The sequence below is a fragment of the Manis pentadactyla genome, chromosome 16 (genome assembly GCF_030020395.1).
Source record: "Manis pentadactyla isolate mManPen7 chromosome 16, mManPen7.hap1, whole genome shotgun sequence".
NCBI classification, from domain to species: domain Eukaryota; kingdom Metazoa; phylum Chordata; class Mammalia; order Pholidota; family Manidae; genus Manis; species Manis pentadactyla.
The window spans coordinates 44,890,156-44,911,395 of record NC_080034.1 but is presented as its reverse complement, the minus strand read 5'-3'; the positions used below and the strand labels follow the sequence as shown (position 1 = coordinate 44,911,395).

General features: G+C 42.7%; 1 protein-coding gene and 1 non-coding gene across 3 annotated transcripts; one reads left to right on the top strand and one right to left on the bottom strand.

Annotated features, from left to right (window-relative positions):
- Positions 1–456: 456 nt before the first annotated feature.
- On the bottom strand, positions 457–18,001 carry TRIM27 (tripartite motif containing 27). 2 transcript variants are annotated; one of them, XM_036908668.2, is made up of 8 exons: positions 16,933–18,001; positions 15,735–15,830; positions 13,040–13,270; positions 7,377–7,399; positions 5,421–5,536; positions 5,260–5,292; positions 3,712–3,738; positions 457–2,119 (listed from the first exon to the last, which is right to left on the bottom strand). In XM_036908668.2, the coding sequence occupies exons 1-8, from the start codon at positions 17,350–17,352 to the stop codon at positions 1,524–1,526; spliced, it is 1,542 nt and encodes a 513-aa protein (XP_036764563.1). In that variant the 5' UTR covers positions 17,353–18,001; the 3' UTR covers positions 457–1,523. The 2 variants fall into 2 exon arrangements, with proteins under 2 accessions (XP_036764563.1, XP_057349608.1); XM_057493625.1 differs by lacking the exon at positions 3,712–3,738.
- On the top strand, positions 10,479–10,583 carry LOC118924167 (U6 spliceosomal RNA). Its single transcript, XR_005029477.1, has one exon. It is a non-coding gene; the product is annotated as a U6 spliceosomal RNA (small nuclear RNA).
- Positions 18,002–21,240: the final 3,239 nt, after the last annotated feature.

Genomic DNA, 21,240 nt, shown 5'->3' with positions numbered 1-21,240 from the left:
TAAGTATAGACCATAAAATCTTATCTTTGGAGGCCATGTCCAGAAGCATAAACTATCTGGGGCAGAACTGTTCTCTCAGCCTCATCTACCTCCTCAGCATGTAGCAACCTCCACCCATCTTAGTCTGGTGTTCTAGGTTGGAAAGCATGTTCTGGGCCCTCTGATATATAAGTACTGATAGTTATAAAAACGGACTTGAGAGGACACTTTCCTATCCACCTTACAGTTTTAGCCAATATAGAGCTGCAGGCTGTGGATGTCCCAACACTACTTTTTCAGCATTAGAAAGTAGTGACATGGTACTGAGAAAGTAGTTTTATTTCCAGTTCAAAGTAAAATACTGGCTAGAATAGGATTCTGGACTCATAAGGGAAATTGATACCATTAACCATTCCCACCCCCACAACATCTATGAACCCAATCCTACCACGACCCCGAAAACAACAACAATGTAAACAACTTCCATATTCACTTTATTTTCAAACAGAGGGACATGTGCCCAAAGAGAAGTAGGACTAAGAACAATCATGAGGGCTTGCTCAGTGATCTGCCTTAGCCCTCAACCCCAGAATGCCTCATGATCCAACAGCCATGGGAATCCAACCGCTGCCCCTTGACGGTACACATATTAGAAAGGTCAATTTCCCTACTCTCCAGAGGAGATGGCGAAAAGGAGGCAAAGGTCAAGGAGTCCTTGGAATACTGCCCTCAAATCCTTCCAGGGATGGCATTACTGCTCATCAGTCCACAAATGTGAGTGGGAGGGGATTTAGGAACAATGGATGGTGCTGGGCAGAAAATTATCCTGGATGATGTGCAACCAACACCAGGATGTACCTTTCATTAGAATGAAGGGAGCAGACAAAGCCCTCAGAAAAGACAGAGAGGCAAAGAGCACACTGATTAGAACATTATCTCATGACAGAGGGGGCCATCCCACCATAATTGTAAAATATCTGTAACTAATCAAAACACATGTAGGCCTCTTTAATGTTGTTAATAAAACTACAGCAGAATGGGAATCAAGGGTAGAGGTACTATTCCCAAAAGGAAAAACCAGGATAAGGGGAGCCATGCTGATAGGGCCTTGTAGTTCCACTCTTGATTCTTAGAAAGGAGCTCAAGTCCAGAAATGACAGCAAATACCCATGATCACTAAGTGAGGCTCAACAAGAGAAACCAGGCTGAGCCAAGGTGTAAGTATACTAACGGCTCTCCAAATCCAAAGATTATCCATGTTCCTTATTCCCTCAAGTAATGTGCAAAACTAAAACGTGTGAAATACTGGAGCTGGACATTTGCTTTTTATTTCCGGGCAGTCCTGATACTTGTCATTACATCTCACAATCGGCGTGGGGAAGAGAAGGATGGCAGAGAACATGGACATCCTGTCTCCCATTGCAGAGGCATGGAAAGCAGTAAGGATATCCAGGTGTGACAAATAGGAAGTGGCAAGGCAACAAGACGCCTCATGCCTAGGGTAGGATTACAGCCACCAGCCCTTTCGGCCTGAGTTCACCTCCTCAAGGGGAGGTCTCCATGGAATGACCATGATTCCCAACATGGCCAGAAAACCCATCGATCCCACTCATGGGGCAGATGATCAGAGGAGCTGCGCTCTTCCCTCCCGAGTAACTCAGACTGAAGTAGGGCCGGACAGGCCCACAGAAGGTAGCATGAGAGAAAGTAAAGGTGTGACACCTCTCTGTCACGTTGTAGAAGGAGACCTCGCCAGCATCATAGTCCAAGAAAATCCCTACCCGCTGGAGAGGGGTCCGCAGGGGGAGGGCAGTCATTGGGGAGGTAAGAGCCCAGTACTCTTTCCCATACCACAAGGACACTGCCCAGAATCCATTCTGGGGGGCCGAGGTTACTCCACCTTTTCTGCATACTGAGTCTTCACAGACACCTATGGTCCACTTGGCTTTATCTCCCACCTCTACCTCCCAGTAATGTCTCCCAGCGATGAAGCATGGAGAGCCCAAGACACAGGGAAACAGATTGAACCGCTCAGGGTTGTCAGGCAGGTCCTGCTGGAGGTAACTGTACCGCACTTGCCGCAGATTGTCAGAGAGGATCAGGCTGGGGTAGGCTGTGTCTGGATCCAGAGTTACATCCACTGCAGAAACAGAGGGGAAAGGCATGGTCAGTTGCAGGCCAGGAGTGCTCACCGTGCAACACCCAGCTTTTCTCTCGCCTTCCTGGAAAGACAGTACAAGTTTCCCCACTATTGGTTGCACTCATCTTATGATGAAAACATCCTGAAGTTAACATTCCAAAAATTACTGTTTGGATTAGCTGGTTACTTTCGTCAGCCAGGATATATCAAAAGTACTGAGATTTTTCCTCCATTCACTTTCTTTCACATCTTAAGCCACAATATCCACTATAAACTGAATTTCCCACATAAATTCAGAATTTGGGGATTTGGGTATTATGGGTGAGGGATTGAGAGCCTGTACCAATTTGCTCACCTTTAAAATCACTCTTATGTCATCCATTTCATGGGCTCTTTACCAACACAGCCAAACCCTATTCATCTTCTTCTCATGACTAACACAAGACCTACACCTTCCTCAAAAGTATTAACCAGCCCAAGCCAATACTCACCCTCTCTGAAATCTAAAACTATGTATCATCATGTCTTCTGCTCTACCATTTAGCATTACACTGTCTTGCAATCATGCGGTGCTTTTCTGTTTTAAAAGCACTGATATATATTCTCTTATTTGCTCTTACATCTTGTGCAGGGGAGGAGTCACAAACATCATTCCCCCGGAGCTCAGGCAGGCTAAATGCCTCCCACACAGGAACCAGGGGAGGAGACGAAGAACCCTGATGCCCGGTTCTTGGTTCAATGATCTGTCCAAATCAGTTACCCATCTTTTTCTCATGGCATGGGTATACTCTGTACCTCCAGCCAGACACTGCACTCCAAGGGTAGGACAGAGTCTTATGATCCTTTGTTCCCTCCATAGTACCCTGCACAATGTTAGATTCTGTAGAACATAAGCAAGGTATTCAATTAATATAGGTTGAAAGAATTAAATATGGATCACTGCCAGTGGACACTAATGAAAGACCCATTATATGTAGAGTCCCTCTCTTTGTGAAGAGGAGGATTCCATGCAACAGAAGGTGCCTGTGTGACTACTGAAAATACATACCTCAGATCTGAGTACCTCTGGGATCGCAGATTTACCATCTCTCTGTACATTAGGTAAAGGTGGTGGTCAAGGGGAGGGGGAGTTCGATCTCTAACCTTAAGGCACAGAGACAGGATGATATAAGATTTCTAGACTTGCCCTAACATTCTGAATAAGAGTTTAGCTCAATCATTCTTTTTGGAAGGAGAACTGCTTTTTGCAACCACATTGCCCTTGAGGCTGCGTAGGCAGAGCAGTGTGCCCGTGCGCTAGCAGTGTTCACTTTTTCAACTGTACTTTCTAATCTGTAATCCTTCATAGCACCTGAGCTCGAGTTCCTCCTATTTCAGAGGTCCACAGTTTCAGCTTGGAGGCATTTTAGAAGGCAAAGTTTTTTAAACACATAGAAATAACAAGTGTTTTTCTGTGGTTGCTGTTTGTAATTTTTACATATGTAATTTAAAGGACCCAAATTTAAGCAATTTCTAAAATCATTCACAATAGCAGTTAGGTTCATAAGGATTTTTACTCTGTTTCCCGTATGGCTTTGTCTCCTAAAACCTACCTGAGTATAATTGAGCCTCTCTCAATTCTGAAAGACCAAAAGAGAAAAGAAGTTATGGAAATCATAGGAGTATTTCCAGTGAATACCTATCTGAGGGAGCTTTGGTTAGAGTCATCATAAAACAATGGTCTCCATTAGATATCCCAGAACCCCTGCTGTCATACACTGATTTCTTCATGGACTGTATGACTCCATCATCCAGCCAGCCAAGAGTTTCAAAGGAAGAGGGATTAGAAACTTTGGGTAGAAGGATAACCAAAAGCCTGAGACTGGTAGCACGTTGGGTCAAACCAAGCCAGCACATCGGGTTGAACCAAGCCAAGATCAAGGATTCTACCCTTCAGGGGACCAGCTGTTTCTGCAGGGGAAAACATGGTTCCAAGTCCACATCATACACAATTCTTGGTTTTCATAAACCATTTCTTTCTAGGGGCTGGGTGGCTCAAGTAATACCCACTACCATGCTGGAGCAAACAAAACATTCACTTAAAAGGCACTTTACAGTTAACAAGGCATTTTCAGACAGGTCCTCAGTGAGACTTTTAAGTGTTGAGAGAAGAGCAGGTGAAATAAATGAGAGCCAGATTAAGGAAAATCATGTCTGAACTAACCACTTCTGGTTTTATGCACACTATTAAGTGGAGTTTCTATTTGTTTTGCTTGTGAATGTCCCCTAAATATGTGTAGCTAGATGCCAAAAAAGTATGTATCTGAAAAGATACAATGCAAATAAAGTTTTAGCAAACATAGTATCAGAAATTGTAAGGATTGGTAATTTGTAACAAATAAGACAATGGTTTACCTACATATAAGGGTTTCAAACTCCACCAGACTGCCTAGGAATTTTAGCACTAGTAATAGCCAACTCTTAACTGAATGTGGTTCATGAACAGAAAATTTTGTATTTGGAAGAGCTTCCTTTAAATACCTACAACACTTTATTTGATAGATACAAATATAGGGTTTATTATGTAATAGGCTCCATTCTAAAGGCTTTAGAAATGGGAACAGCTTTAGCTTATGTCCTTATAACCTTGTGAGGTAAGATGAGGAAATGATAGTGTATTAAGTGGCAGAGCTGGACCCAGGGCTCCTGAATCCTGTGCCTAAGTACTTCCCTTGAGCTATGGCTTCAGTCAGTGTTGCCTGATTCCTCTGGGTCCAGTTGTCACCAATGCCCACAAGCAGTGGGAACTCTGTAAATTTTAACTATAAATAATGGCTCAAACAAATGGAACTAGGATAGTTTTTGTTTATTCTCTTTCCCAATTAGAAAAAATTTTAAAAAATCAGAGTAATTATGGACTACTTAACTTTTAAATTATCTATTATTCTCCTCCCTCAATGTAGACTGAGAACTGAGTGCACACAGTTGAAAGACTTCACAATGAAACAAGGGGATATTGGTTGAAAAAAGGAAGATATAAAATATCAGGGAAGGATGGCCAGTGGATATCATTCCTTTCCCATTTTTCCACACTTTTAATGCATAAGTTCATCTTCCCAGGGAATTTCAACACCCAAAGCCCATTTAGTAGATAAATTTACCTTGGATTTTCTCCATATCTGACTGCATTTTTTCTAAGGGGAAAAAAGAAGATGTTTAGTTTGCATCCCACTGTCTGGCTGGAAAATATATCCTCTCAGGCAATACACAGATACTCAGAGCATGAATCCATTTCCCTCACAGATCCCTCTTCTCACATTACCTGTGAATTGCTTCAGACTCTCGGTCAAGAAGAGACATTTCTGGGCAAAAATGTGGATTTTCTCCTGTAGATCTGGAGGTGTAATCCAGGGTTCAGGGATCCTGATTCTTTCAGCCCTAAGTGTAAAACAAAAACATGAATGAACCCCTCCCCAACATCCACAGGTTTCCAGAGGCTAGGACAATGCCTGGGCTAAACTGGCCAGCATGTGGACAGTCTTAAAAAGCAACCACTACACCCTTACCCTTATTTTCTGCTTAGATGGGCTATGATCCTCCAGACCAGAATAGGAGACAGCATATTCTTATTTTCATATCCTCCACAGCACCCAGCTCATGGCTTTTCAGATACCATGTTCTCAAAAAATTTTTTACTGAATTAAGATTGAATATATAAGCACTAGATTCCATGACAAAGTCCTGATGTTCATGGTGGGCAACAACCTAGAATCCTCTGGTTCTCGACTACACTGAGAATGGCATCTTCAGACAGAAAGGTGCTCTGTACAATACCTGCCCACCCACCCACCTCAAGGGGCTATGGCAAAGGCTAAGTGCTTGTTGCCTATTGGCTGCTCGTTAGGAAAAGGTTATTTATCCCTTTTCCCATCTTCCAAATTTTACTGGGCTCATGGCTGCCCAGTCTAGATGTGACCTTGTGACTGAGTGGTGGCTAATGAGAGTATCTTGTGATTTGAGAAGTCTGCTTAAAAATGAACACATGATGTAACTTATCTCCTTCCTACTTGTTGGCTTATAACTATCTTGGATTGTGAGGACTGCACCTTAGGCATGGCAGAGTGGAACAGAAAGAAACCTGAGAGTCTGATGATCACTGGGGCCACCATACCAGCTCTGGGCTACCTACTTGCACATTTCTTATATGGTGACAAACTTTTCTTATTATGTTTAAGCCTTAAGTCAATGGAATTTTGAGTTTCCTATCTCATATAGCCAAATCCAGACCTTAAAGTCACAAAATGCTAAGAGCCAAAGGATCTATCTCCCTAAGTTAGGTCAGAACTAGACTGGCATCAAAAAGTAAAAGGAACAAGTAGAGGCAGTATTTGCTGTGGCTGTCTGGCTGGACTAGTACAAGCTCCAGCTCACCTCCATCCCAGGGGCCCTCAAAAACCTGTTTGATCAATATAACTTTATCCACATAACTTTCCCAGCCAACCCACCCCATCTATGAGGCCCTCCTCCATCTCCTCAAATGCTCCCACACAGTCAAAATATATTTTCTCTGGAAGGGTTTAACCATTCAGGATTTTAATCATCTTCAAAGTTCACTCCCTCAGAGACAGACTCAGTCCCTGGAGGCACTCCTGCACCAAATATTATGTTCTCAAGGCCTATCCCGCTTGCCTTTGCCAAATGCCCTGCAAACACAAATTAGCCTTGGCTTCTTGCCCACTCTGAGCTCTCCCTGCTTGGTCACATCCCAACTCCCAGGGAGCTCTTCCTCACTTTCCATCTGATGATACAGTAGAGAAATAAAGAGAACAAGAGCCAGAATGCAGGTAACTCATCACTAATTTTATAACTCTGAGCTGGTCACACTTTTCTTAGGCCTTACTTTCGCTATTACAGGAAAGAGAGCAAAAGAGTGAATATGAAAGAGAAAGGATTCTGAAATGCTTAGGAAACAACAACGGTAAGATACCCTTGCACTTTACTCAAGTCCCTGTAAGTTTCCCCCTTCTCCAAGTGTCCTCAAAAACAACCAGCACCCTCCCAATAAGCCCTCTACCACCCCTCACCTTCACAATTTGTCAATAATTTCTGAGTTTTACTGAAAAGAACTGTGGTCCATCTAGTCCTCTGCATACTGATGACTCAGTTCAGGGACAGAAAGAAAGAAGTTCCTCTCACTCTAGGCTCCTTTCAGGATTTGTAAATATGAGGGAAACAGTCTTCCCATGCTTGTTTTAACTGGGAAGAGAGAAAACTGTACCTGCTCAACGTGTCCCCGATGTCCTACAAGAGAAAGGAAAAGGATAACCATGAGAAGTCATTCATAACTTCGGTTTTCTTTCACAGAGGTTTTTTGAAAACCCAACTATGAGCTGGCCCTCCTGGGAAAAATTAGGGAGGCAAGGAACACAATTCAGTGTAGAAGCTAAAAATCAAGCAGAGGAAACTGGGATGCACACTGTTTGCTATACCAGCATTTCCTATGTCCTCCTCCTACACCACTGGTCAAGGATCTCATGATTTCAGATTTACTAACTCAAGCATCCTACCCATGGACCACAACTGCCTACCTTCCAGCTTACTTTCTTTGGCTTTTTATTGTGAAGTAATTTCAAATACACAGTAAAGGCTGCTAGTACAAAGAACTCCTGTATACTCTTTTCTCAGACTTACCAGATTATTACAAACATATTATATTCAGAACCATCTGAGATCATTGTTGAGATTACATTCCTTTACCACTTTATACTTCTGTATTTCCTAAGAACAAGTACATTTTCTTACATAACTACAGTGTACTTATCAAACTCAGGAAACTGAACACTGATATGTTTATCCTATCTACAGTCCATATTCTCTAATTTAACCATTTTAATAATGTTCTTTACAGCAACTCCTTCCCCACCTTAGGTAATCCATTGGATCAGTCACTGCATTTAGTTACCATGACATGTGTCTTTAATCTGAACAGTTCTTTTGCACTGATTTGTCTTTTATGACATTGACATTGGTGTAATACAGGCTAGTTGTTTTACAGAATGTTCCTCCATTTGGGCTTGTCAGATATTTCCCTCATGATTAAATTCAAGCTGTACCATCTTTGATTAGAGTATATTATGTCCTTTTCAATGTGTATAATATTCACTTGTCCCTTACTGGAAATATTTTGATTACTGTATAGCTGTTTTTCCTTTTGTAACTAGTCATCTAAAAAGTGATGGTTTAAAATTATATTACTATTGCAATCCTTATCAAACATTCCCCCTTTAGATTTAGCATTCCTCAATAATTATTAACCAGATTAACTTTTACTATTATGGTTGCCAAATGGCCATTTCCTAACTTCAAAATTCCTTCTATATTACTTAGTCAACCTTCTTATTTTTATGGGTCCATAGATTCTTACTTTATTTAATAGGTTACAATCCATCACTCTTCTTTTTTTGTTTCTCTGAGTTCCCATTTGCTATGCTTCTGAAATGAAAGATACCCTGAGAAGGTTGTTGTGTTTCTGCATCAAAAGAATATGTTACCCAATGAATCATGGTCATAACCATGACCAGTATGAAAAAAGATGCATGATCATCACACTTCTTAACTTACTCTGGTGCTCAAAAGCCTGAGACTTGGCCAGAGAGAATCTCTGTCACTCTTTCTCCTTTCCCTTCCCCTCCCATTCTTCTCATCCCTTTTTTCTGGTTTATCCTTCCAATATTTCCTTTGCAAAAAAGCAGCAGATACATGTATTTTCCAATTATCTCTTCTTTCTTACACAAAAAGTAGCATAGTCATTATGCACTTTGATTTTTTTTCACTTAACACATATCCTGGGAATTACCCTATGTAGGTATATACAGATTCACAGATTTCTTCCTTTATCTTTTCACAGTTGCATGGTATTCCATTGCATGGTGTACACACGTTTTCTAAGTTTGGAAGTTTGGTTGTTTCCAGTATTTTACAATAACAAAGAATGTTACATCAATTAACCTCATGCATATGTACTTTTGTATATATTTTCATAATTAGATATATCTTCAAGGTAAATTCCTAGAAGGATTCGTGTTCAAAGTCTAACTATATATATAGTTTTGTTAAAGACTACAAAAATAATTTGCTTTCCCACCAGCATATGAGATTGTCCCTTCACATCTTTGCTAACAGTGTGCTGAATTAAGAAAGTGTTGCTATTCTAATGGGTAAAAAAGGGTATTTCAGTGTGGTTTTAATTTGCATCTCTTATTATTAAAAGAAGTATAATAAAGCATTTTTTTAAAAAGTTCACGGTCCAATTTGTATTTCTTTTGAATTTGCCCCTTCATGTCTTTTGCTCATTTTTATAGAATTTGTCTTACCTCTCTTAATTTTTAAAAGTTACATATTATTTCTATGTTTGATAATCATTGCAAATATTTTCTTTCAATTTGATGCTGGTCTTTTGACCTGCTACAATGTATGTGTGTTTTCCTTGTACTATTACCAACCGCTTTAATTATATAGACTTGGTAATATGTTTTAATATCTAACAAGGTCAGTTCCCACCTCATAGTTACATCTCTGTGTTTCCTAACTATTTTTACATGCTTATTTTTCTATCTGAATTTCACTATCAATTTGTCTAATTCCAGGAAAAAAGGTTGCATTTTTACTGAGATTGAATTAAATTTATAAATTATCTTATGAGGAACAACGCGATGATGTTGAGATGTTTTATCCAAGAACAAGGGATGATTTCTGATTAGCTCAAATCTATTTTACCTTTCAGGACTGTTTTATAGTTTTCTCTACACAGTTTCTTGCACTTTTCTGACATTTACTTAAGTCTACTCCCAGGTGTTTTATTTTTTTCACATTGGAAATGGGATATTCTCTTCTAATATGTCTTCTAGTGGCTGTCATCTGTGCAAATGATGGCTGCTGATTTCTGTATGTTAATCTTATATCCTGCTGCCTTGCTGAATTCTTATATTAGTTTTAACATTGTTTCCTTACTTTATAGTTATATCTTTTCCAAGTAAGGGAGTTTAATTTCTCTTCCAATTCTTATGCTTATAATTGTTTATCTAACTAAACTGGTTAAAACTTAGGTACAATGGTAAATAGAGGTAGACAATAGTAAGATCTCACCCTGTTCCTGACCTCAGTGGGATGACCTCTAATATTTCCCCAGTAAGAGTCAGCTTGCTTTTCTAATGACTTCTACCAAAATCACTCTTTGGTAATGACCCAAACCCTCTCACCCATGGAGTCCATGATCACTCTTTTCTTTTTCCATTTTCCTCATCATTTCAATTTCATGGTCCATCTGTACAAAAATATTCTCAAAAATACCTTCCATCTTAAAAAAAAGTCTTGCAACCTTGTTTGATTTGGCAGCACATATTCTCAAACTAGAACCATGCACAAAAGTTTAGCATGGCCCTTGTACACAGATGATACACAAACTCATGAATTGTTTCATATTTGTATGTATGTAATGTTCATAGCAGCACTATTCACAAAAGCCAAATGGTGGAAACAAAGCAAATGTCCATCACCTCATGAATGTACAAATAAAATGTGGTACATATCCATACAATGGAATATTATTCAGTCAAAAAAAATGAAGAAACGAAATGAACATACTACAACATGGATGACCTTGAAAAACATTCCAAATGAAAAAGAAATCAGACAGAAAAGGCCACTTACATATCAAATATCTAGAACAGGCAAACTCTTAAGAGACACATAGCAGATTAGTGGTCACCGGTGGGTAGAAAGGAATGAGGAATGAGTGTTTAATGGGTACAAGGTTTCCTTCTGAGGTGATGGAAGTGTTCTGGAACTATGTAGTTGTGATGGTTGCACAACACTGTGAGTATACTAAATGCTACTGAATTTTACATTTTGAAATGGTTGAAATGGTGAATTTATATTATATATATTCTATCACAGTAAAAACAAAAACAAAAACAAAAATACAAACCTCAAGTCCACCTTGCAAAACCCTAATCCTAGATGTTCTCAACTACCTACTTTCCCTATGCCTGTACCAGAGTAGTCACTGTCTCAGAAAGCAAAGCAGATGACAAAGTCACACAACAGGGCAGACCAGTCCCTGTATAAACTGTCGTTCACTGACCAAGGAATCCTACTATGTCTCACAAACCAACTGGCTTTCCCATACTCTGAAACAGTAATTCTAGGACTTTCCTACACTCTTCAAAGCTCTTATCTCCCCAAACCCCCACACAATGACAGCAGATGATCCTGCTTTCCAACTTCAAAACAGAATAAAAGCCTCCAGGTTTTCACTACCAAACCTCACAACCTGCCTGCACCTACCCGCTCCCTCACCCGTTCCTCCTTTCTTCCCATACAACAGAGGATTTTCCAAAACCAATTCCTTTACTTCTCTTTCTCTCTGTCTTCTTAGGGATAGCACATAAGTGATTAGTTTATCAATCTTACAGCTTCAGTGATTTTCCTCACCCAGATCCCTATAATACAGGCTCTCCTCCCCACATATTCTTTTCAAGTATGTTTAGCTAGTTCCTTTAAGCACCTCTCCCATGAAGCCCCATAATCCTACCTCATGTCCACGTATTTTCTTACATCTCCTACATGGTCTTTCAGGATCCCTGAGTCATCTAGTCTTGTCGTGTCCATTGCACCTACCTAGTGGTGGTTCCTACCCAGACTGTTCCACTGTGACAGTTCTGCATAAGGTCACCAATGGTGGCCATGTTTTTAACCCAAATGGATTTCAGCCTTCCTATTATTTTACCTCAGCTGCATTAATATGTCATCTACTTCCTCCTTCCTGATTCTTTGGTCAATTATTCCCTTTGCAAGGTCTCTTTCTCTCTGACAATTAAATATTGGTGTTCATTAGGCAGAAGGCTAGGCCTTATTATTCTAAAGCAGGAGGAGGTAAAGTTCTTAAAAGGCCAGACAATAAGCATTTTAGGTTTTGTGAACTACACCATCTCTGCTATTATTCAACTCTGCTATTGCGGTGGAAAATTAAGGACAGATAGATAGTACATAGATGAATGAGCATGGCTACATTCCAATAAAAGTGTATCAACAATGAAATCTGAATTTTATAACTTCACATATTATGAAGTAACATTCTTTTTTTTTCCAACCAATTCATAACTGTAAAAATCATACTTAGCTTGTAGGGACACACAAAAACAGGTGGTGGGTCATAGTTTGCTGACCCTTGCTCTATCCCATCATCCCTTCTTTAATGGCATTTATCAACACCTATGATACCTATTTGTTCATTTCTTTATCATCTGATCTCGACTTTAGAACATAAATTTCAGGAGCGTTTTTTACCACTTAATTCTAATGCCCAGAATAGTGTCTGATCCAGAACAGATAATTTATTATATGCACTGAGTGAGCAAGTGACAGAAAGACATTAGCTCATTTCCTGCGGTCTTGCTGGCTTAGGTGGACTGCAGGTCTGTCACCTGCTAGCAAGGTTAACTCACAGCACTGCTTGGGCTAACCACTCTTGCTCACATGCTTGCTGTTTTGCGGCTGTGGTAATACATGTGTATTTGTTAAAATTACAGGATACTGAAGTTAGAGGGTCTTTAAATGGCATATGGGTCAAACCCCTCATTCCATAATGAGCAGAAGGGGTCACTGAGACCAGAGAAGACAAGAAATCTTTGCATGGGATGAGACCACTTGTCAGTGCAGGACAGGCCTGAGCATCAGGTCTTCCTTTTGCCATTCCTGTGAGAGCAACTGACTGATGCAAGTTGTGTCAACCAGAGCTTCTCCTGGACATGTTTTCACTCCAATATGCCCAACAGAGAGCTTGACAAGCCCTTGCTACCCCTATAGCATTTACTGGGTACTGCTGAGTAGAGAGAAGGGAAGCCTTCAGGTGCCATCCTAGCAGGACACTCTACACCATACCTGCAGAAGCTCCCTCGTGGGCTGCTGCTGCTTCTCTTCCAGCTGGGCGATCAGGCTGCTTAGGTGGGAGATGTTGCAAGAGAACTGGGTGATGGCACCATTGATGCTATTGTAGATGGCCAAGTCCAGCTCCTCGAGGCGGGCCAGGAGGCGGTATTCATGTTCCTTCAAGGAGTGATACAGCTGCTCAAACTCCCAAACAATCTTCTCCCTCTCCATCTGGGTTAGGCTCTGAGCAGATGACAGGGAAGGGCAGTGAGGAGAGAAAGGCTCTTTCCTGCGGCCCTTCACATTTCTCCAACTACCCACTCTAATACTCTAAAACAAGCATCTTGTTCTCACACTCAGCTTTTCTAGTCTTTACTGGTTGAATATATAATAGCTGAGAAATGAATTACCCCAGTGATAGTGAAGACGCAGATCCTGCCCTCAAGGAACTGAGTAAGATAAGAGTCAGGTTCACGTTATATATGTATTTACAGATGAATAAATAAAGATAGGGTGACAGCCTGTGGTGGCAGAGGTTAGAAGCAATGTTCATAGAGTCTTGTAGGAGAAACAGGAGTTTACCATGCGATCAAAGTACAGGAGGGATTTCCAGGCAGAAGAATGGCACCTGCAAATGTGTGGGGAGAAAAGGCAGATGGCTCTGTCTGGCTGGAGCACATGAGTGCTGAGGGAAGAGGCCAGAAAAGGTAAGAGACCAGAACACAGACCTAACACCTGGCAGGCTAAGGGACAAGGATTTTACTGCAACCAAGAGAAAAAATACTGTCAGGAAATGACATGTCAGGTATCTGCCCTGTAGGAGATGGTTTGGAACACTCACAGTTTATTTCTCACATAATAACCTTGACTAGTTCCCTTAGATTCTTCACACGTAATCCATACCCTCTATTTGGCCTTCAAGAGTGTTCATCAACTGTCCCATCTCACTGACTTTGGGCTTGGTTCCCTCTAGGTGCAGATTTGTTTGCCAAAGCTTGCCTGCCCTTCCTTCTCTACCCCACCTCCCACTGACAGGGTTTGTTTTAAACAAAGTGTTAGTAAACTCCCTTTGTTCACTCCCTTGGAGTAAAGTCTTAGTGTGACACAGCCTCACCCATCATTTACATATTGTCTTTAGCTGCTTTTAAGCTACAAAAGATGAGTTGAGTAGTTGTGACAGAGTTCATAAGTCCCAGAGAGCCAAAAATATTTATTTTCTGGTCCTTTACCCAAAGCTTCTTGGCACCTGTTCTAAACTCAACTCCTTCTGACAACCTCCCCCTTAACATCCCTCTAACCATCCCTGCTTAGCACTCATTGTGTTGCAACAGTGATACACACATACCTCTGCTTAAAAATCCTCTTCATAAACTCATACCTCTCCTTAGCTGCATAAGTATTCCAAAGACATAAATGATATAACATAATCTTAGAAATGGAAAACTAAAGCTGAAAGAGACCTTATGGTCAACTAATCCAATGTTTCTCAAACGGGGTGTTATTGGCACCCTGGTGGGGAGCTCATTCTGCCTGGCATAGGATTGTTTCTCATACTGTAGGACATTCACCATCCCCACCCCAACCTCCCCAATCATTCAGTTCCTCAAGTGACAACCAAAGAAACATCCACACATCACTAGGGGGGAGGAGAGGACAGTACTAGCCTTGCTGAAGAACCACAAGTCTAGTCCCACCTACCCGTTTCACAGATAAGGAAAGTGAGGCCCAAAGAGGTTGTATTATTATTAGCTAGTGTCAGAACCAAGAGGAACATATAGGTGCCTTGATTCTCAGAGAAGGGCTAGCTCCCCTCTTTCACAATACTCCCACAGAGGACACAGTTTGGTGCATAGTAATTTGGTCCACGCAGGCTCACTATATTCTCCATTCACCAGACCTGTGATCAAGCAAGGGGAGCTGAGGTCTCAGTGGACTGTATGGGCAGAAGTGGTGGGATCTTAGGAGATCATGGAAGTAAGTTCCCTGTCCGAAAGATCTTTATTACATAGTGGTCAGGACTGACAATATTTCTTACATGATGTTGCTAAACACTACTAGTCTAAGAGTTTGCTTTTCAGATGCAAATACCATTAACATATGGTAACTTGTAATATTTTATTTGTTGTTCAAAAAAAAACCGCTTCAACCTCTAGGTGGTAGATGTGTAAATATATTATAAAAGTCTCTAAACATTTTTTTTTGGCTTTGAAAACAAACCTCCCAAATACGCCTGTCACAAATTAGCACATCGATTTGCTGAGGCCTTGGGAAATGAGGGGAAGGGAGCAAAGTGAAAAGTTCAGGATTGAAGCGTTGTCAAGAGAACACTCCAGCAACAGTGGGGCTTATGTAAAGCCGTTGTCTGCATCTATCTACAGAATGGTACCACAGGAGGCTAAGTGTACCCAAAAATCTCACCTGTATCAACTTTGTCAAGGGATCAACCTTGATCTACACAAAGCTAACAGGTTAAGATTTTGATAGGTCAGGTTTCCAGGGGTTTCAGCCTCAGCTCTTCCACCCTTTCCCCAAAAATGTGGGAATCCCTTTGTTCTCCAGCTGAGTTCCCAACTGACATACAGAGTTGTCCCATCTGTGTCTACAAGTTCTCAGTGACCTGGATGGACAAGATTAAAGGACATCAGTCTTACAAAAGAGGGTGTGACCAGCAGAAGTGATATTATGTATGAATTTCAAAGTCCCTTACCAGGAGTTCAGCTCGTGCTTGCTCCCCCTGTGCCCGGCGCCTCTTCTTTAAGTCTTTCACTCTTTTTAGGTGGTCCAGCTGGTTCTGGATTTGATCCTGAGAAAAGCAAAAACAGTTGGGCAGTTTAACATTACGTAGATCTTAGCATTTATCACACATGCAGCCCACATTCCTGATGCCAAATCAGTGGTTAGTCTGTCCTTGTACCACACTGCCATCACCAGGGCACAGGGGGCTCACCATATCTATCCTTTGGCAATTTGTATCGATGTTAAACATTGGGTCACCTACCTGCCCCTGGAAGGACACTGCATAGCTTAGTGAAAAGATGTCTAAACTAGGAGGCTTAAAGTTAAGCTGCAACTCTTCCATAGAGCATACTGAGAAAATGATTTCTCTTATTTTCCTCATGTGTGACATGGGCAAACACCACCTTCCCAACCTACTCAAGGGTTATCACCACTGTATGAGTAAAACAATATATTTGAAAGCACCGTACATGTTGTGATTAATTATGCACGGCTGTAGTCACATTTAAACATGTATATAATTGTATATCTTTCCTACAGCCCTCAAATACATAGACAGCACAGCACATGCACTCCTTGAATGTTACAACTGTTTAATATTTAATACTTTGTTTCCACATTATTGTTCAGCTGTCCCAGCCTGTTGGTTCAACCGTTCGCAAAAGGCTCCGCTCATCAACTTCATCTTCATATTGTTATCGCTTATGAGCCTCAGGGTAGTTAAGTGACTTAAGCAGTAAAGAGCTCTGTTCTTTTTTGTGAGCTTCTACAACAGGACAGAGCACCGGGCAGTGCTGGGGGAATGCTTACAGACGAAGTGATCGGCATCTGCTTGATGTGTACACAGCCAGTTTACGTCTGAGGGTATTTTGTCTGAGATCATGTAGGAGCCGACAGGAGTACGTGGGCCGTCCTTATGTATAATGTGCCCGTGAGCCGGTAACCGTAGGGGTGTGGGGGTGAGGAGACTTCTTGCTTCCTCACCAGCTACAGGTTTTCCTCCCAAATCTGAGTGCCGAGGCTCTGGAGCGGACAGAGGAAATGACGGCTGTGAACCACACGTCCGGCTCAGCCATTTTCTAGGCGGCAGAAGGAAGCCCCTCTGGCTCTCCCCTCCCTTTGTCCGCCTCGGGCTCGCGCCCCGCCCACCCCGAGTGTCCGGCGCTCACCTTGAAGCCCTCCACCGCCTCCTCGAGCGGCAGCACGCTGTGGCCCCGGTGCTCGCGGGAGCGGTCGCACACCACGCAGATGGGCATCTGGTCTTCCTCGCAGTACAGCTTCAGCGGCTCGCGGTGCTTCCCGCACACGCCCATCTCGCCGCCGGGCCCCGACGGCCGCTCGGTGCGCAACTGCTTCACCAGCTGGGTCACGTTGGCCAGGTGCCGGTTGGGCCGCATGTGCCGCTGCGGGAAGGTCTCTCGGCACTGCGGGCACGACACATTGGTCTCCGCCGCGCCCCAGCAGCGGGCGAGGCACGCGCAACAGATGTTGTGACCGCAGTCGAGCATCATGGGCTCGGCAAAGTACTGGAGGCACACGGGGCAGGTGGTCTCCTGCTGTAAGCACTCGGCCACGCTCCCGGAGGCCATGGCTCGGGCCCGCGGGGGAGCACGGGCATGGGCCCCGGCGCCCAGCTCTACGCGGAGCCCAACTCTACAGCGCTCCCTCCGGTACGCTGCTTCCGGGCGGTGCTGGGAGACGAGTGAGGCTGACGGAGGGTGGCGCCTCCCGGGCCCGAATCCCAGGCGGGCCTGCGCGCTGGAACCACGGAGAGGCCCTGCCACTCCCTGCTCCGCGGCGCCGGGATGAGTGAGCGTGAGGTCCTGTGGGCCCGCCGAGCCCACCGACTATGCGAACCGAGTGTCGCGGGCACGACTCGCAGGGCAAGGCGCTCGGAGCGCGCAGGGCAACGTGGCCGCGTCCGAGCCGATCCCGGCGCGAGCGGAAGGGGCGGCTCGAGGAGGCGGGGCTTGGCCGGGCCTCCAGAGCGCGCCACGGTTTTGTGGCCTCGGGTCCTGGACTGTTTCTTCCCAGAGAGGACGGGGCGGCCCACCCACTCGCCCTTGGGCTGGACGTACGGGAGCGCGAGTCTCGGAGCCGGTATGCCTGGGGCAGGCGGTGTCGGCCGGACGCGGCGGTGACAGGGTAACCCCTGCCTGCACGCTCCGGGCCCGCTGCCAAGCTTCCGCGGCCCTAGGCCTGGACCTCGAGTCTTCCGTTGGTTTCTTGTCTGGTGCCCAGGCCTCAGCGCCGGCTGGCATTGTGTTGGTGTAGGAAGACACGTAAGGCTTACATAGGAGGAGGGAAGGATAGGGGTAGTTGACGAGCCCCACTCGTCTGTAAGGCACTTTAACAGACAGCGTATTTACAGGACTTGCAATTTTGTTTCAAAGAAAGTTTTAATTATCAGACAGCAATATTCTATAAAACAAACTGAGTCACACTTGCCCAGTTCTGCTGCTTTGTACTGCGCCTAAACAAATAGGTTAACGATTCTGAGCCTCAGTTTCCTCTCCAGTGAAACTGTAATGATAATTATACCCCAGCAAGGAAGAACGCTTCATTGTATCTTTTATTTTTTTAACCCTAAAGATGTTTATCCATTAAAACAATAAAATACTCACTGCATAGAGTTGTATTGACTAGGCTTTAAACACGCTTGCTCCTTCCCTAAGTATAGTAAGATTGGTAATCCTGATGTAACTCGGGCACTTTTCATTATCCAGTAGATCTACCTTTCATGTTGTTGTTCTCTCTACCTTGGAATTTCCTAATTTCCTTTACTACTCTCTCAGTATTGTCCTACGTCCTCTAGATTTAACCTAATATGAACAACTTTCTTTGCTGTCTCTCAATTTGCCTCTGTTCATTTACTTTCCATTAGTATGCCTGAATTACTTCAACACTGTCCGTTTGCAAAGTTAGAAACTGGATGAATTTGACCATTTCCAGTAGGCTCCCTATACGGCTAGTCGTTTCCTCTGACCTGTTTACATAACACCTCAAGGGAGAAAATTATCCTTAAAACCCCCTAAAATGCTCCTTTCATTCTGTCACTTCTCATGCAAATACTCATAGCTCCCTTTTTGCCTGCAGGACGTTGTCCAAACCCTTAAGCATGGGGTCCAGTCAGACGACTTACAGCCTCTAACATAGACTGACACCTTCACTGTCCTCTTTCTTACAATGTGCCCAGCCCAGCCTGGCTTAAGCTATGCTCACCACAAACCTCTACAAGGCCTGCTTAGAGTTTTACCCCTTCCTTAGAGTTTAATTTAAAAACAAGCTTTCCACAATGATCTCTTCTCCCGTCAGCCTCCATGTGGCTGTCACACAGTGCAACATACTTTATAAATAAACTGAGATCAGATACTTAAGTAACTCCATGAGGTCCTCTCCAGACTTCTTATATGCCTTGCACATAGCTCTAATCATATTGAAAGTACTTAAATACTTGTTGAATTATTAGACTAATAATGTAATGATTCTACTGCCACATTTTTTGCATACTTATGTTTCTAAAAGTTATTATTTATTCATTTGTAAAATGACAGGGGTGCAAACACAGTTGCCTGTTGGAGGTAAGAAGGTAGCCGAAATGAGGAGACCAGCCTGGGGACCAACAGGGAAAGATGAGAACGGTGACTAATTGGAGGACAGATATTCTTCCTGCAAGGAAGCTACTTCTCATCTCTAGCTAAAGATTGCCATTGAGAATGTGGGCCCAGCATATTGCCAAATTTTTAGATTCTCAAGAAAAAGCAGACATCTGTAATTTTATATAAAATTTATTGATTTGGGATGTTGAAAACTAAAAATTGTTAAATCATTTCTGTAAGATGAAATGGACCTCCTGGCCTACAATCCAGGACTTCTGGTACACCTATTTATTTTAACAAGTGCTTTTCAATCTTAACACAATGTGGAAGGGTCTATTGTTGACTACTTTACAGCAATTTCTACTCCTTTCTTAAAAATTGCATTCTAGGTAGCAACATTCCCAGCCAAAAAATACTTCCCAGGCCCCTTTGCTGCCAGGACTATGGTGTTCATGAAAGCAATGCTACAGTATGAAACTTTGTCCAGCTGGTAATGAATGTGCCCAGGAATACTCTCAAATTACACAGTACTTTTACACTTCAACATGATCCTGAGATTGTGTGTTACCAGTGAGACCTATGTAGGAGTTTTGGGGTGGGAATTCTGAGAAAGCTTCTTAAAAGAAGGCTGTTTAGATGGGAAGCATGCCCTTTTAACCTTACCCCTTCCTACTTCCATCCTGGAATGTGCATATGATGGTAGGAGTCTGAGCAGTTGTCCTGGACCATGAGGAAATCTTGAAGATGGAAGCCAGCACTAAGATAGTGTACTGAAAGGTTAAAGAAGCCTAGGTCTTTATTCACTGCAGAGTGCCTACATCAAACTTCATTTATGTGAGAAAGAACAAAGCCACTGTCTTGTTTAAGTCCGTGAATTTTATTTGGATTGTCTGCAGAAACTAAACCCAACTGATGAAATACAAGTTTTTGTGTGTTTTTAAAAATTTTTTATTAAAGTATTATTGATACACACTCTGATGGTTTCACATGAAAACACAGTGTGGTTACTACATTTATCCATATTATCAAGTCCCCACCCTACCCCAGTGCAGTCACTGTCCATCAGTGTAGTAAGATGCCACAGATTCACTGTTTGCCTTCTCTGTGCTACACTGTTTTCCCTGTGAACCCCCCCACACCATGTGTACTAAACATAATACCCCTCAATCCCCTTCTCACTCTCTCCCTGCGCAGCCTCCCACACCCCTCTCCTTTGGTAACCACTAGTCCCTTCTTGGAGTCTGTGCATCTGCTGCTATTTTGTTCCTTCAGTTTTGCTTTGTTGTTATACTCCACAAATGAGGAAAATCATTTGGCACTTGTCTTTCTCTGCCTGGCTTATTTCACTGAGCATAATATCCTCCAGCTCCAATCACGTTGTTGCAAATGGTAGGATTTCTTTCTTATGTCTGAATAGTATTTCATTGTGTATATGTACCACATCTTCTTTATCCATTCATCTATTGATGGACAGTTAGGTTGCTTCCATATCTTGGCTATTGTAAACAGTGCTGCAATAAACTTAGGGGTGCTTATGTCTTTTTGAATCTGAGAACTTGTATTCTTTGGGTAAATTCCAAGGAGTGGGATTCCTGGGTCAAATGATATTTCTATTTTGAGTTTTTGAGGAACCTCCATATTGCTTTCCACAATGGTTGAACTAGCTTACATTCCCACCAGCAGAATAGGAGGGTTCCCCTTTCTCCACATCCTCACCAATATTTGCTGTTCTTAGTTTTTTCGATGCTGGCCATCCTAACTGGTATGAGGTGATATCTCATTGTGGTTTTAATTTGCATTTCCTGGATGATGAGTGATGTGGAGCATCTTTTCATGTGTCTGTTGGCCATCTGAATTTCTTCTTTGGAGAATTGTGTC